General features: G+C 42.8%; 1 protein-coding gene across 1 annotated transcript; it reads left to right on the plus strand.

The window, feature by feature from the left end:
• Positions 1-463: 463 nt before the first annotated feature.
• OVCH2 (ovochymase 2) lies at positions 464-16,188 on the plus strand. The gene is given in 14 exon segments (XM_027114547.1): positions 464-551; positions 2,675-2,784; positions 4,442-4,533; positions 6,229-6,401; positions 6,765-6,860; positions 7,087-7,238; positions 7,879-8,068; positions 9,175-9,198; positions 10,901-10,991; positions 11,118-11,242; positions 12,013-12,153; positions 12,519-12,643; positions 15,379-15,472; positions 15,998-16,188. Coding segments are annotated over 14 exon segments (1,692 nt in total).
• The last annotated feature ends 208 nt before the right edge of the window (positions 16,189-16,396 follow it).

Below are 16,396 nucleotides of genomic sequence, written 5' to 3' on the forward strand. Positions count from 1 at the left end.
AAACAAGGGAAAGATAAATGTTTTAGCATATTCTGATGGGATGTTTGCAAGCATGTAGGAACGCCTATGCTTGCCAACAGGGACAACATTGATATTCAATCCTCTTGTAGAAAGTGGAAACCAGTCACAAGAAGCAAGTAATGTTTGCAAATGGAAGCCTTCGGCACCAACCACTTGCCTAGCCAGATAGACTCTGGGGGAAGCAATGAATGGATGTGGGTGTAATAGGACATGTACTATTGCTTGAGCAAGACTATGCTTCTGTGGTTGACTCCCCACATCTTGCAAAGATCTTTGCAAGAAACCACATTCAGAAACATCATACGGACATGGTTGAATGCCTCGTGTCTTGGTTAATGAGTAACTTTGTTTTAAGTTGGTATATTGCTGCTCTCACAAGGCTTTCTGTTTTGGTTCTCTTTAGTCTCTCTAAAATTCCAGGGGAAAACTCTTGAGTTTCAAAATGCATATGAGCAAGAATAAGCTCATTTTACTGCTTGGAATGATCTGTTTGGAACAGAGTAAATCTGCAACTCTCTCTCTCCCCAAAGGTAAGTTCCAAATGATCTCTGTAACTACCTTTATCTGAAGAAATAAACTTTGCTGGCAATGGCTCTCACAGTTCCACTCCATATTCCTTTGGGAGAACAGGAGAGACAAATGTATTTTGGAGATCTAATTAGTTTTCATGTAATTAATTTGGATTTCTCTCCTGCAATCATCATATTAAACTGAATAGAACATTAATGGAATACAACTTGGACAAGTTGCACTGATCTGGAGAAAACTGGAATTGTTCACTTATTTGGACACATTCCACAATCCCATCTCCTTTCATGTAGCAAATTCTGGAAATCAGCATAAATTTGGAAGCATTTGTAATCTTTTAAAAAATTATATTGCTGGGAAATATGAAGCATGTTTCCTGTAGTCTATTATTTATATATATGTAAATGGTCTTTTTTTCCTCAAGTAACATAATCTGAGAACAGTTCTTGGCAGGCTTCTTCACAGTCAGATTTGTACTAACCTCAAGAATTATCATGTTTTCTATCTTTGCTTCAATTAGTTCAGGAAATACTAAATTTTGTGTCTAAGGTATTTATGATTCAGTCAACAGAAACAGCTAGAAAATAAGCTTTGATTCAATATTATACCTGTATTGGGTTCAGAATCAAAAGACAATGTTACATCCATGCTTTGTCATTAATTAGCTGTGTATCTCTTTGATTCTTCATTTTCCCATCAGTAATGTGGGGGTCATAGTGCTTGATTCACAGGCAGAGAATGGGGCTTAAATGAGAAGTTATTTGAAAGAGTTTTGTATATTTTAACATATTAATCTAAATAGCTATGCTTTCAAGGATATATTTTCAAGAAAAATCATTTGTTCTTCCAACTTTTATAAGTGTCTGCTGTATGCTAGGAATGTGCTAAACCTTGGAAATACAGAGATGAATAAAACATAGGTTTTTTTTTTTTCCTTAAGTACTTCATAGTACAGTGAAGGAGACAAACAATTCATTATCATAATACTGCATGGCAGAAACTATAAGAGGGGAGAGGAACTACAGGGGAGAAACACTTAACACAGTTTGAGGAAATCAAGGAAGAGTTCTCAGTTGAAGTGATCTCCAAGCTGAAGAATAGGGATTAGAGAATTCAACTATGTAAAGAAGTGGGGTGATTATGAGACAGGGCATGCTAGGCCCTCCTAGACAACATGTAGAAAAGAAGGACCTGCAGTAGGGACAGAGCATGGACCATCCTTAAATTACCAGGCAGTCTTCAGCGTCTTAATCTAGCCCCTCTCTTAGCTGAAGAGTCAAAAACAAACAAACAAAACAAAACAAACAAAAAAAAGCAGAACAAATATTGAGAATAAATAAGTAAATGCAACTTTTTCAAGGATAAGATCTTTTCCACAAAAAGGAAAGAGTTCTTTCTCCCATTACCTAGCAACCCTTCTACCCTAACGCCATTCCGGTGTGTGAATCAGGACACTGTCTTCCCTCTACTCCACTATCATTGAACAACCTGATACTTTCCACTCTTATAGCAAATTAAATCCAATATTTGACTGTGTGCCAGGCACCACTGATCATGATCTCAGACTTAGTCTCTTGGGTGAAGCAGAGGAAAAGATGCAAACAAAATTACAGTCTAAGGCAGACTATAGTATTAACCATTCAACCAATTAATTGAGTAACTTCTATGAATCGGGAACTGCGCTAGGTACTGTAGATACAGGTATTTCAAGATTAAGTTCCTATTTCTGAGGAGCTCACAGTCTGGTGGGGTTGAAAGATTACCATAAGAGCATGTGATAAATGTCACAGAAGCACAGAGTGCTGTGAGGAGCCTCTAAGGGGTCAGATGGCTCAGTATCAAAAGGGGACTGTATTCACGCTAACCCAGCGGAGATCTACCTCTGAGGCCCTAAATCTTCATGTCAGAAAAGTAGATCTCTTCGTGATATGCACGTCCTATGTGAAAAAGTGGAACAACCCCTTGTACCGCAAATCACAGCAAATTCCACAAATAACTTAAAGCCATTTTATAGTATTGCCACATGCTCCATGTCTTATAGTATTTCTTGCTCAGAAGACTTTCCTGTACCCCTCAGTCCTAAGAGATATATCTAATCACTAAATTATTGCCTTTTCCCCCCTAGCTCCCACTTGTGGGCAGAGTCTGGTTAAGTCACGGCCTTTGAATTACCTTAACATTTTCAGTCGCATTGTTGGGGGAAGACAAGTGGAAAAGGGTTCCTACCCTTGGCAGGTGAGTCTCAGGGAACATCCTCCTGTGGTTGGATTATGAGCTGTCTCAGGATTGGATCTCTCAGAACCCATGCTGCTCATCAGTATGCTCTCTTCTGCTTAGTTCATCACCAGAGATCTCATGAGTTAGTACAAGGATCCAAGACGTTCCTGATGTCCATCAGTTGACTTCTAGAAAAGGTGTGTTCAGAATAGTTACAAGTGCTATTGGCTTGCTCCAAAATTTGGAAATGCCATCCCAGACTTTCAGTCCCTAAGACAAAAACCCCGCTTCAAATTTATAATTTAAAAAATAATTTTCTGATTCAATAAATATATTTAAAACATACTTATCTTGTTATAGTTAAAGATGATGAGGGAAGGTGTAGCCATAGGTCTACTTTTATGTTTGGGATGTAAGATTCATACCTATACCATAGGACCCTTCAGGGAATAATCAAGAGTGCTGCCTCCGTGGTAGTTAGTGTCCTAAGAATTCTGTCTCAATCTAATTTCCTGTTCCTCCTATGCCATAGAATGCCTTTGTGCTTCTGCCCTTAGCCTAAGGCATTTATTGTCTTTGAAAGTCTCCCAATTTTCTTTACCCTGGGAGTCGTGCTATATTCTTGCCTCTTCATTTTGTAGGTAGAACAATAGCTCTTTATTTTTACTTCTCTTGAGTCAGTCAGTCATATTAACTTTTAGATCAATGGATATTTGGTAACGATTGGTTGACTGAGTCTGTGTTCAGTGAGATGATGGAATGGCTGAATCGTTGTCATTTGATTAACTAATGAATTAATTACCTGGTTTGAAGAGTTGATTGATCAAATTCTTACTTGGTCAGTTGGTTGGCTAGTCAATTCAGAAGTCCATATTCAAATCATAGTCAGGGATGACTCATTGACTTTTACTTACTTGTGCTTTATTCTGTTCTTAGCCTTTTCTCTGTATTAATTTTGTTTTCAATTGCTCATTGAATAATTTTTGTTCAAAAAGGAGACCGTTCTAATAAATTGCTTCTTTTCTAATTTAAACAGTGGAATTAAAAGTATTTGCTTGTACCCTATAAGTCGTGTTGGAGTCAAGCCAAACATCATGAACAGGACAAGCCAAAGATAGAAAATCTGATGTAGAGACAGATTAAAAATAAGCTTGAAGCAGTTGTAGAGGTCAAATAGTTAAAAACTATAAGACAGTTGTAAATCCAGACTCTTTCTCTAAGAGACTTAGAGGAATTGGAACGGACTTTGGAAGACTCCCTTAGCCCTCACCTTGTCTTTTTCCCAAACTTCTTCATCTGGTCTGTTCTGTATCTTATGCTTCTTTTTCTTTCTCTTCATTCACAGATATGATTCATATTGTTAGAGTAACAGATGGTAAACATTATCATGTAAATAAATAAATACCCACAGTTTTTATTACCAACTTACTAAAACCTTATAGCCAATCATCTCAAGGTAACTACCTCTCCTGTGGGCCAGCAGTAGGAATCTTCTGGTTCCAGCATTGCTCCTCTTTCTGAGCTATAGTGTGATTGGTTTACCCCTTCACAGTCCATGATTTCTGATATTTATGAGTAAGATATCTGGGTCTCTTTTTCAGAATATGCTCAGTCTCCAGGTTTGGGGGGATCCCAGGGCATTAACTTACTCCTATTTAAGGTCTTTGCAATTCAGGTGTCTTTGAAACGAAGGCAGAAGCATGTCTGTGGTGGGACCATCATCTCTCCAGAGTGGGTGATCACAGCTGCTCACTGTGTTGCAAACAGGTATGGAAAGCCCAGCCCATTGATGAAGGTCAGATTACCCTTCTACTCCCTGGGAATCAGCAGCAATAACTCTATTAAAATATGGAATGGTGTGATGTATGCCTTAGGGGAGAACATGTTAATTGCATAATACAGATAGGGCTCAAGGTTATTGTCCGAGGGTACACAACTTGGTAGAAAACATTCATTCCTTATTTAAAATGGGCTAGAAGTTAATAAAGAATAATATCCAAGTGAGAAAAAAAGCATCCCAAAGATAGAGTTCTGAAAGTTCTCTCCTAGTTTTCTTAAATTTCAGTGAAAAAAAAGCATCCAGTTCATTATGCATCTTAGTAACTGGATAAAAGAAAACAAAGGGAGGACAGTAAAACACGAAGAAGGCTCCTGTGTCTTCTTTCCTATTGACCCTGCCTCTCTGAACTTCACTCTAACAGTTTCCGTCTCTTATCCATTTTCTTGTATGCTCCAAATGTTCTACTGTTGCCAGTGCTCTTGATGTTCATAAAGCTGCAATGAAGATTATCTATCCCCCTATTTGCCCTCTTTCTCCACAAACATCTCCTGGATATTTACTCAGTGCTGGACACTAGTGGGTATCAAAGATACAAAGATGACTAAGATATGATTCCTGCCCCCCGAGAGTTGATAGTCTAAAAAAGAGTCAACTGATAATTTCACTGCAATGTGGCAGGTGGTTAGGCTAGAGAGTTGCTATGTATTAGGTTTGGTATTTAATATAGCCAAGAGCCAGGGAAATATACCAAGAGAAAATGATGTCTTTTCCAATTTTGTATAAAATCATCTCTTCTAGATCCCCAGAGATGGCAAGCCCAAAGCTCTTAATCCACCTCAATGCATTCTATCAAGTTCCTTTCAGATAACTTTGCTGCGGGTAGAAGAGGAATAGAATGGTGTTTCCCGTGTCATGCTAGATCTCTAAATTACAAACATAAAGGAAGTAGGGGAAGATCCCCACTTCCCATTGCTCTAATCAGTCCCAAAGCCCTGAGTGTGCATACCCTCTGGAACATCAGAGTTACGGTGCTATTACGTCTTTCATGGTATGCACTATGCATTAGATCTCTGACATTAAAGCAGCATACTTCATGGGAATCACCAGAAACTCCCAAAGGATCTCACTGATATTGAGGCCAGGCCAGCCATCTGGGGTAGCTGAACATAGCTTTAGACCACTGAATTATACTGTATATACACCCTTAGGCATTTAACAAGTAACACTGCAAGGTATTCAATTTATCATGTTATTGGCTCCATATGAAGCCACTTTTTACTAGTCCCTCACTCACATTGGGAACCTCTACATTTGGAATCATTCTCACTCTCTCTGTTCATCAGCTTCACACCTACATTATCTATCCATGTCTTTTTTTTTTTTTTTTTTTTTTGCGGTACGCAGGCCTCTCACTGTTGTGGCCTCTCCCGTTGCGGAGCACAGGCTCCGGACACGCAGGCTCAGCGGCCATGGCTCACGGGCCCAGCCGCTCCGCGGCATGTGGGATCTTCCCAGACCGGGGCACGAACCCGCGTCCCCTGCATCGGCAGGCGGACTCTCAACCACTGTGCCACCAGGGAAGCCCCTATCCATGTCATTTTGAAGAAGTCATTTTGTCAACCACTGCAACTGTACTCAGAGGTTCACTGAAATCCATCCATTTTACTCTTTCCTCCTCATAGAAATATTGCATCAACTTTCAACGTTACTGCTGGAGAATATGACTTGAGCTATATAGAGCCAGGAGAGCAAACCCTCACCATTGAAACCATCATCATACACCCATATTTCTCTACCAAGAAACCAATGGATTATGATATTGCTCTTTTGAAGATGGCTGGAGCTTTCCATTTTGGTAAACATTTGAAGCTCACTCTGAATTGTCTACCCCACGTGCTAGACATGTGTCTACCCCACATGTGTTCCATAGCACATTCCCTACAGTCTAAGCTATGCAGCATATGCCCAAGAATTCTGAATCATGTACTTTGAGATAGGAATTTGAGCTGGAGGCTCCCCTACCTGAAACCCTCTTGGCTTGTGGCTTTAGATATAGGGTCATGTGGAGTCCGTTACTTTGTTTCACAAGTAACCCCTGGAGGTGCCAGACAGAGAGACCACAAGTTCTTTGGGAACCACCTAGATGCCAGTTGGTGAGTGGCTTATGGTATCCTCTCCTCCATGAATGAAACAAGCCCTGCCTTGCTCTTTTCTGCAGACCAGTCTGTGGGACCCATGTGTCTTCCAGAGCCAGGGGAACAATTTGAGCCTGGATTTATTTGTACAACCACAGGCTGGGGCCGCTTGAATGAAAGTAAGAACTCCTATGCTCGTATCAGAAGTTTCTGGTTGGTAATCAGAAAAGAGAATTTTAAATCTATTTTAAAAAGACAGTTGTGTAGACATTTTTAAAATAGAGACTATCACATTGTACTTCGAAATTCAAGTCTTTCCAAAAGACACAAACCTGAATGGGGCCTCTTCAATGCAGAAAAGGTGAAAGAGCACCTTGCTGGGGTTCTCATTTCTGTGTTTTCTAGATGGCGTCGTCCCACAAGTCTTGCAGGAAGTGAACCTGCCCATTTTGACCCAGGATGAGTGTATTACAGCTCTGTTGACCTTACAGAAACCCATTAGTGGGCGGACCTTTCTCTGCGCAGGCTTCCCAGATGGAGGAAGAGATGCATGTCAGGTAGGCAGGAATGGTTGGGCTGACAGGTCCCAGGCAGGGCTTCCCTCAGCTTTGTCATCAGATGAGGGGCTGAAAGAAGGCTGTAGGCAAGCCTGGACTCGGGAAAGAAGGATCAGGACTGAAAAGGGAGGTCAAGTCAAAATAGAGGACAGTTTAAACAACCTGTTTTTAGCAGAGACTGTGCTTTCAGAGGCGATCTTCTGCTCTTTCCAAAAGACCAAATAATGGAGATGATGCCAACAATGAACTAGGGTACTCCGGCCCTGAAGGATAGGTGATGCTTTCCTACTTAGAGATTTCCAGTTTGTGTATAATGGGAGCTTTCTCTTTCCCTCCATCCTTCCTGCTGACCAAACTTGAGGTTGATTCGCCTACTGGACAAGACTTTTCTGAGTCTGTAGGATGAGACAGGAGAAGGAAACAATCTGATATTTGATGAAAGCTTAGGATGGGGAAGAAGGAGGTGGACTTGGTAGGCTCCAATGGTATTTGACGATTGACTGTGAATTGTGCTTGCCTCTTCTCCCAGGCCCCTGAGTCCAAAGTATTAGAAGTGAAGAAATGCATTAATCCTCATCTAGCACCTTTGTGGGGCACAGACACTGACAATGACAGTAACAGAGATCTTTTCTCCCTACAGGGAGACTCAGGAGGTTCCCTCATGTGCCGGAATAAGAAAGGGACTTGGACTCTGGCTGGTGTGACTTCCTGGGGTTTGGGCTGTGGTCGAGGTTGGAGAAATAACCTGCAGAAAGATGATCAAGGATCCCCTGGGATCTTCACAGATCTTACTAAAGTGCTTCCCTGGATCCACAAACACATCCAAATTGGTAACCAAGCCAGAACGTAAGGTCAAGAAGCTAGGGAAAGAGACAGAGCATCAGCAGAGGCTACGCAAGTCAGGACCACTGAGCAGACAACCTCTGCTTCTGTTCTTAGTGTCTCACATAAGGACTGTGGTATTTACTGAGTCTAAAACAAGGGTAAACTATGATGTGTGGTACAGTGTACAAATATTCAATGAAACGTGAATACATCCATCCTAGACTTTGTCAAATTTGCCTTTGATTGAAACTGTCTCACCACTTCTCAACTCCGCTAGCAAGATTCAGCAAGCTATAGCATGGATCAGTGGTTATCAAGGAGGGGAAATTTTGCGCCCCACGGGACAATGTCTGGAGACATTTCTGGTTGTCACAACAGGGGACAGGGGTGCCACTGGCATCTAGGGGGTAGGGGCTCTGGATGCTGCTAAACATCCTACAGTGCACGGGACAGCCCTCCCCCACAGCAAAGAATGATTTAGTCCCATATGTTAGTAGTGTTGTGGTTGAGAAGGCCTGGCATAGAGTCAGGTACCATAAGTCTGAAAAGGCCAGGGTCTATATACATCCTTCTACCAGATTCACCAGTGAGTTAATTGAAACTTCATTTTTGCCTCCAAATCCAACTTAGTTGTTTTCTTAACTGGTGGCTTCCAGCCTAAAATAGGACTTCTATTCTTTCCCAAAGGGGTTAGTTCAAATTAGTTCAGGAAGAACCTGGGTTTGTGTTCAAGTATACGGTACACTAGCAGGTTTCGGAGTCCTCAGTTCAACTTGTAGCTGTCCAGCAGTTGTGGGTGTGTTATTTCCATCTCTAGCCTCCCTTTCCATGAAAAATTAGAGGGGTAGACCAGATGACCTCTTCTTGCTTTGTGTAATCCCCAAGCTAAGCAGTCCATTTAATAAAGAGAGTGAAATCATCTTCTTAAAGCACAAAGACCACTTTGCTGCTTTGTCAATTTATCCCTTCTGTTCTTTCCACAGATTGTATTTTCATTAGTTGCAAATTGACTTAACAACCTCTGCACTTTTGAGCCAGGGAGATGCTAACTTCTTGAAATATTGCTCAGGATATCACAACCTCGAATTGCATCTTTCTTTTTCTTTCCCAGGGAAGCTGAGAAAGCACTCCAGAGGTGGGTATTTCTTGTAGCCTGTTCTTCCAGGAGCATGAATTAATCTCTAGGATTTCTGAATATCGGTTCCTTTATAATCAAAAGTCTTCCTCTGCAAGAGCTCTCCATAATCACTAGGTATAAAACCATCACTAGGAGCACACAGCCATTCATCCCCAGCCAGGGAGGGTGAATTCATCCCTTCACCCAGCAGGAGCACAACATTCCCTCTGAGTTCACTTGTCAATCCAGAGCTCCAGTTCAATTCAGCAAACAGTTGGCAAATCCCAGATTTGGATCCAAGACACAAGGGAGGAGGTGGGGCATGGCAGATGTGGTCCGGAAGCTACACACCTTGTCCTGAAAGAATAGGGGACTCACCCCCAGGGTTACATTGCAGGTCTGAAATGAATTCAGTCTGTGACTTTGGGCAGGCTCCTTCCTACCTCTGAACCTGAGTTTCCTCATCCAAAAAGGAAAGAGTTTGGACCAGGTGGTCTCAAAGGCATCTTTAGCTCAAATCTTCAGTGGTTCTGTGAGTCTGTGGGGCTATCTCCAAAGAGCAAAGTGGAAAAGGAGTACCCTGAGAGCTCAGAGGAGTGGGTGGCTGCTTCTAGCTGCGGGGAAAAAATACAAGGGAGACTTTGGAGCACAGACATCTTTTAAGCTTAACCTTAAAGAACAAAGGATGAGTAGGATTTTGTCAGTTGGAAATGGGATATAGGTAAAGAAAAATATTCCAGCTTAAGGAATCATCCTTATCAGAAGATGGATACTAAAATATGGAGATATGAAAATTTAGGATGTAATAGAGACCCAGTAAGTCAGTCAGTTGAAGTGTAGGCTATGTGATGAGTTTTTATGATGGAGAAAATTAAACAGGTAACCTGAGAACAAAATATGGAAACTTTGAAGACCACTCAAGAAAATTTAGACTTTATTGAGTTATAGGAAGCTGACTAATTAGATAAACAGATTAGAGCTATACTTTAGTGCTATAAGAACTGCACATAGGGGATAAATTGGAGAGGAAAATATCAATAATTCAAGGTGGACTTATGAGATTATGCATTAGTTCAAGGGACAAGAATATAATGCTTGAACGAGGGCAATGGCCAGAGAATGAAAAGGAGGGCATAGAAACAGGATGGATTAGGCCAGGATAGTCACTAAGGTTACGAGCGGTGAGGGAGGGAAGGAATGAAGGATGACACCAAAGTTCTGAGCATGGAAAGCTAAGAAAAGGGCACATAAGCTAATCAAATCAGAAGTGGAAGCAGTTTTGCAGACTGAGAGGAAGTCCTTTTGTAGCATGTTAAGTTTCAGGGGAGATATCTAGGAGATGGTTGAAAAATCAGAAGTTCAGGTAGAGATAATAGTTGAAACTGAAGGTGTGAATGAAGTGGATCAGAGGGCTCGTGTAGAGAGAAATGAAAACTAAGAATAGAACCTAGGAAATACCTGCATCTATAGAGTGGAATTATGGGGTCAAAGAAGGAAGAGTAAAGAAGAAGAAATCATAGAATCTCAAGGTTAGGCAGGATCTACAAGAAACAAAAAGTAAGGCATCATAGAAGCCAAGATAGGAAAAGATTTCGTGGAGAAAGGAAGTGTGTGTGAAGAAGAACCAGGAGGCCGCAGTGTCTGTACAGGTTCTGGGGGAAAAGGGTTCTTGTGGCTAGCCATCACTGTTAGCGCTGATTCGCGTGGCTTTCCCTCCCAGCCTCATGCAGTGAGCAGGACCGTGTGATCAGAGCATCAGAAGGGGAGCTGCACTTCCCAGAAAGCCCCTTTCTGTATTATGAGAGCAAGCAGTGAGTAGCCCCCGCTGCCTCCCCTGCCCTTGACTCCCACCTCGAGTTTGACTCTGCCCCACTCATTGGACTGTGACAGTCGCTTTCCATCTAGAAATAATACCCTCTCAATGTATCTACCTTCAGACTGTGTGTCTGGACCCTGTTTGTACCAGAGGGAATGCACGTGCTCCTCAATTTTTCCCACTTCGATGCAGAGTCTTGTCACCACAATTACCTGTCAATACATTCTTTAGAAGACACACTGATTGGTGAGTGGATTTTCACATTGTCAAATGGACACTCGTGCTAGGAGGACTTAATGGGGCCTGGTTACAATATGTCTGGCCCTGAGGCATCTATAAGTACCGCACTTCCTGTCTCCAATTTTGAGACTTAGAATTGACAGTGGAAAGGAACAAAATCTGAGCCTGTGTGAGGGCTGTAAGGGCCACAGTGCAATTCACTTACAGCATCTGCTGCCCATGGAAACAGGCTTCCTAGACTCATTTGCCAGACCTGGAGCCCATCAGGAGTAAAATGTAGACATACAGCAGTGCCTCTTGGGGCCTCCCGGGCAGAATGCTGCTCTCCTACGCATGGAAATGACCATTACCCACCTCGTCCAGTTCAGAAGGAAGATACCAACAGATAGCCACAAGGAGGAGAGAAAGGTTACTTATACAAGAAACAGAAATGCAGGAGTGTTTCTGTGGTTCTAAACTGCAGGTGATTTTGCCCACCCCCTCCCTCCCCCAGGAGACACTTAGCAATGTCTTAGAAGCATTTTTGGTTATCGCAACGAGAGGGAATGTTACTGGCATCTAGTGGGTAGAGGCCAGGATTGCTGCAAAACATCCTACAATGTGCAGGACAGCCTGAACACCAAGAACGTTCCAGTTCAAAATGTCAGTAGTGCTGAGGTTGAGAAACCCTGATTTAGACAAGCCTGCACTATCATGAAAGTTCAGTTCCCCATAAGTCTTTTCATGGGTGCTGTTTTCTAGGCTCTGAACCAGAACTCTTCATTCTTACGTTGCAGGGAAGTTCTGTGGGAACAGCCTGGCTTCATCGGTTCTCGTTGGCTCCAACGCTATAAGGCTGAGGTTCATCTCTGATGCCACAGATTATGCTGTTGGGTTTAATCTCACGTATAAAGCTCTTAAACCAAACGACCTTCCTGGTAAAACCGTTTACTCTTATCACACACTATGCATTCCTTTTGCAGAAATTGAGGACCCATAGGAATGAGATGAGGGGTAGGAAGCCCCCACCCAAGGCCCACTGAGCTCCATAGCAGAGAGGAGCTCAAGGCAAGTGAGATGCAGGTGCAGGGGCTCCTTCTGCAGTCCTGCTAAAGCGTGTTTGTTGCCTACCCAAGCGAGCTGAGAGGGCCTGATGAGTTCTCGGGAACCAGTGCGCGACCTCCCCCTTCTTGATGGCTCTGCCTTAAGGCAGGCATCACTCGTGGGAGACACAAGGGGGAAAACAGAGGATCCCTCTGTGCGCGGTGATGCCATTGTTTGGACGTTCTCCCTTGTGTTGCAGAGTCAGGCTGCAGCTCCTTAACTATCCTTTTTGAAGAAGGCCTCATACATCACTATCCTGAAGACTACAGCAACACGGCCAGCTGCAACTGGGCTTTTCAAGCCCCCTAACATCACCTCGTTAAGGTACTGACCCTGGTTACCCTTACTTTGCTGAGGATCTCCAGAGAATCGCTCGCATAAACACCATGAGGGCAGACGTTTTATCTGGTGTATCTGCTGCTGTATCCCTAGTACCTAGAATAGAACCTAGCACCTGGCACACAAGGTTCTTGATAAATATTATTGATACTGGTTGACTAACAGACTAGCCTATTCTCTACTGTAACTACCCACACTTACCGCTAGGTGGCAACTGTGTGCTTTACATTTTGTTGAAATGTGGCCTTAATCTTTGTACCAGGTAACTTGTTTCATCAGTGTCTAGTCCTTTCTAGGAACAAGCATTTCTTCCTTATTAATTAAACTGCTAACAAAACAGTTTGTGGAGAGTGGATAACAAAAGTGCAGTGCAGAACAGTTTCAGGGACTGGCATAAGGTATAGCAGGAGGGGTGGTGGAAGGCGAGGCTGAGATGGAAGCATGGAGGGCTTTGAATGTCAGGATACAGAGTGTATTCAGCCTTTGATTCGCGGTGTTTGTGGCCATTTCTGTATTTGTTCAGTTAACACTAGTGGGCCATCTGCAGAAATGCCTTCAGGTAGATGACACTGCAGTCAGGGTGACGTTGGAATTAGGCATTATTTAGAAGTCTTTCTCTTAAAATAATAATTGAAAGCAAGAGAGTATATGGAGACGAAGTAAACTATAAAATAACGGGTAAGGAGTAAGGGTGAACAAGACCTCAAAGTTCTTGTATATTTAAGAGGCCAAAAGAGATCTGAGACCCAGGAATAGAACCAAATTGGTGCAGTGTTATGACAGTCCAGAGAATGAAGCCTTTAATTCAAAACACAAAACAAAACAAACAAACAAACAAAAAGTTATGGCCAATAGGTTGGATTTCCCACAGCAAGTTAGAGTTTAAAGAGAAAGAGGACCCCCTCCCTCCCTCCCTCCCTTCCTTCCTTCCTTCCTTCCATTCTCTCTCTCTTTCTTGATAGATCTTGATCTCCTTCCTTCTTTCTCTCTTCCTTCTGCAGAGAAACCATTGTACAGCTCTGAAACCTTTTGTTCTATTCAAATGTGCTTTTAAATGTTAACAAAGTAAAAAGACAAAACTTTTTTGAAAAATAAAGAGAGGGAGGACTAAGCACCCGTTATACAGTCCCCACCTCATCCCCCAATAAAAAGGTAGAAGTGTTGGGATGGACAATTGAACAGTAGAGAGGAGGTGCGGGAGGTGTCATCTGAAAGGTCAGGTGAAATCAGATGTTAGGTGCAGAAACAAGATCACACAGGAGAAGGAGACACAGAGTAAGTGAGACAAGTGTAGCTGTTGTCTTTCTAAAAGTTTCTGAAACCCAAACAGAGTCAAGGCAGACAGTTCAGGACGAAGCAGGATTAAGGGAAACTGTGTTACTGACAGGAGAAAATCTTAAGTATGAGCGTACGCCTGGAAGGAGGAAGAAGACAAAATTTAGTTGAAAATCTGAACAAATCAGAGCTAGAAGTGATTCAAAAGCATCTATGCAATAAAATACACTGAGTGCTGTGCATCCGTGAAAAGATGCACTCACACTGGGCCAGTGACAGCATCAGCCTGCAGGACCCACCCGGGACGGTCATTTGTAAGTTGGTAGGACAAGTCGTAACTATGTGCACACCATTTGACTCGAAGAGAAAAGGGTCTTTTTAAAATTATTATTATTATTCATAAATTTTATTGCTCTACAAGTTCTGTTTACCAACTTCAAACATTTTAAATTCTAAATTTTAAATATTATTGATACTAAAGGAACAGGTATATCTGACTTTTAGAAATATTTTAAGTTTTCTTGTGAGTTATTTATTATAGGCATTCTAGATCCCCTGTGATGGAAATTTCTGGTTTAAAAAAGATTTATGGGGGCTTCCCTGGTGACGCAGTGGTTGAGAGTCTGCCTGCCGATGCAGGGGACACGGGTTCGTGCCCCGGTCCGGGAAGATCCCACATGCCGCGGAGCGGCTGGGCCCGGGAGCCATGGCCGCTGAGCCTGCACGTCCGGAGCCTGTGCTCCGCAACAGGAGAGGCCACAACAGTGAGAGGCCCGCGTACCACAAAAAAACCCAAAAAACAAACAAACAAGAAGATTTATGTAATTTTCTTAAAACCCTTTCCATAAGACACAATGGTCAGAGTAACCAAAAAGGGTCTGTTTCCAGAAAGTATCCCAGTAGGGGTTTAAGAAATGTTTGAACGGATCCTGTTTCTGACACGTCTCCTCCTCCCCATGTCTCGTTCACCATGAATCATCCTTTCCTTCCACTTCTGTCCTAGCCGCGCAGGCCTGTGTCTTTTGCCAAGTGCTCGGGCTCCATTGAATCCGCATCATTTGTGTATAAACAATCTAAGCTGCTACCTCATCATTTCTATCTCCCACTGCTCCTCTCAGTTAGTCAGGGCTATCAGATTGCTCAAATGTTGTTCTTTGCTGTTTCTTTGCTCCTCCAAGGAGGGAACTGGGGAGCTCAAATATTTGCACGTTTCCCCACCCTTCTGTTCAGCCTGTAATTGGGTGCTTAGATGTTTCAGAGGGTTTGGGAGCCTGGGGTTTAGCATCATTTCCTAAGTCATGTAACCCGCTCATGAATGCCCCGTTACATTTCTCATCTAAGGTCATGCTGTAGAGCGAGTTGAACAATCCAATTTCCTCTCCTTGATCAAAATGGGGTAATACGTTCATATTGTTTACTCTGGATGTAACATGGAGTCTTCTCAGCTTTCCTTTCAGAACCTGGAAGCAGAAGAAAGTGGAGATTGCACTTCCGACTATGTGAGCATGCACAGGGATGTAGAAAGGAAGAAAGAAATAGGTTTGTGTTCCCTGGGAGCCTCGGCTTCCCTGGTTTGCATTTGGACCCAGTCCTTCTTGGGACTCCTTTTAGGGAATGTGGCTCAATGTTCCTTCATTCCCCTGCACCATCTCCATCACTTCCTATGCTCTCACCACCTCTCCTCCTTCTCCACCATCAGGGGCGGGAAGAGCTTCAGGGAGAATCGAAGAAGAACGATTTGATCAGAAAATGTGGAAGGCTCACAATGAACTAGGGGTCAGAGGGGAAAGTGACATTGAAATAAGCCCTGTGGCTGGAACAACTTCCCTTAGTGGCATTCCCAGTGGGAGTGTTTGGGAGATAAACAGAATTGAAATGTTGACGGGGTTAAATACACAGTACAGAGGAGCACTCTGCCTTTCTATTTTGGAAATGAATTGTGACATACACTGGAAAGGTTTATTTCTTAACAGTTACCTGAAGGACAATTGTTTTCTTCTATCCAATGCCACGTCTGTTTGCTGGGCCCTTGACCATGTCATGCCGGGGCTGGGCTTGAACCAGCTCCACTGTGTGGCTTTGTTGTCCCCGCCCCTGTGGTGAGCATCTCCAGGGTGATGTCCGTCAGCTTCCAGTCCGATGAAAACATGACCTTCAAAGGCTTCCAGGCTACAGTCTCCTTCGTTCCTCAAACAGGTAAGAAGATTGAGGCCCCAACTCCTCAGGTCTCAAGTCTCATCCTCCTGCTGTGGTAAAAAGGGCAGCATTTAGAGACCAGCATGGATATAATCAACTCATGATTCACTGAATCTGTGAATCCTGAACCACTGCTCCTGGGGAAATACAGAGTTGGGGGCCTCTCAGCCTCTGCTTTTATGTGGGTTTCTGTTTCAAGTCACCTTATTTAATATACATTGCTGATTCATTAACACTGAACTCATGGTCAATACCACTATAACTCAC

The sequence above is a fragment of the Aethalodelphis obliquidens genome, unplaced genomic scaffold (genome assembly GCF_003676395.1).
Source record: "Aethalodelphis obliquidens isolate GAN/ISIS:26980383/991018 unplaced genomic scaffold, ASM367639v1 scaffold14, whole genome shotgun sequence".
Lineage (NCBI taxonomy): Eukaryota > Metazoa > Chordata > Mammalia > Artiodactyla > Delphinidae > Aethalodelphis > Aethalodelphis obliquidens.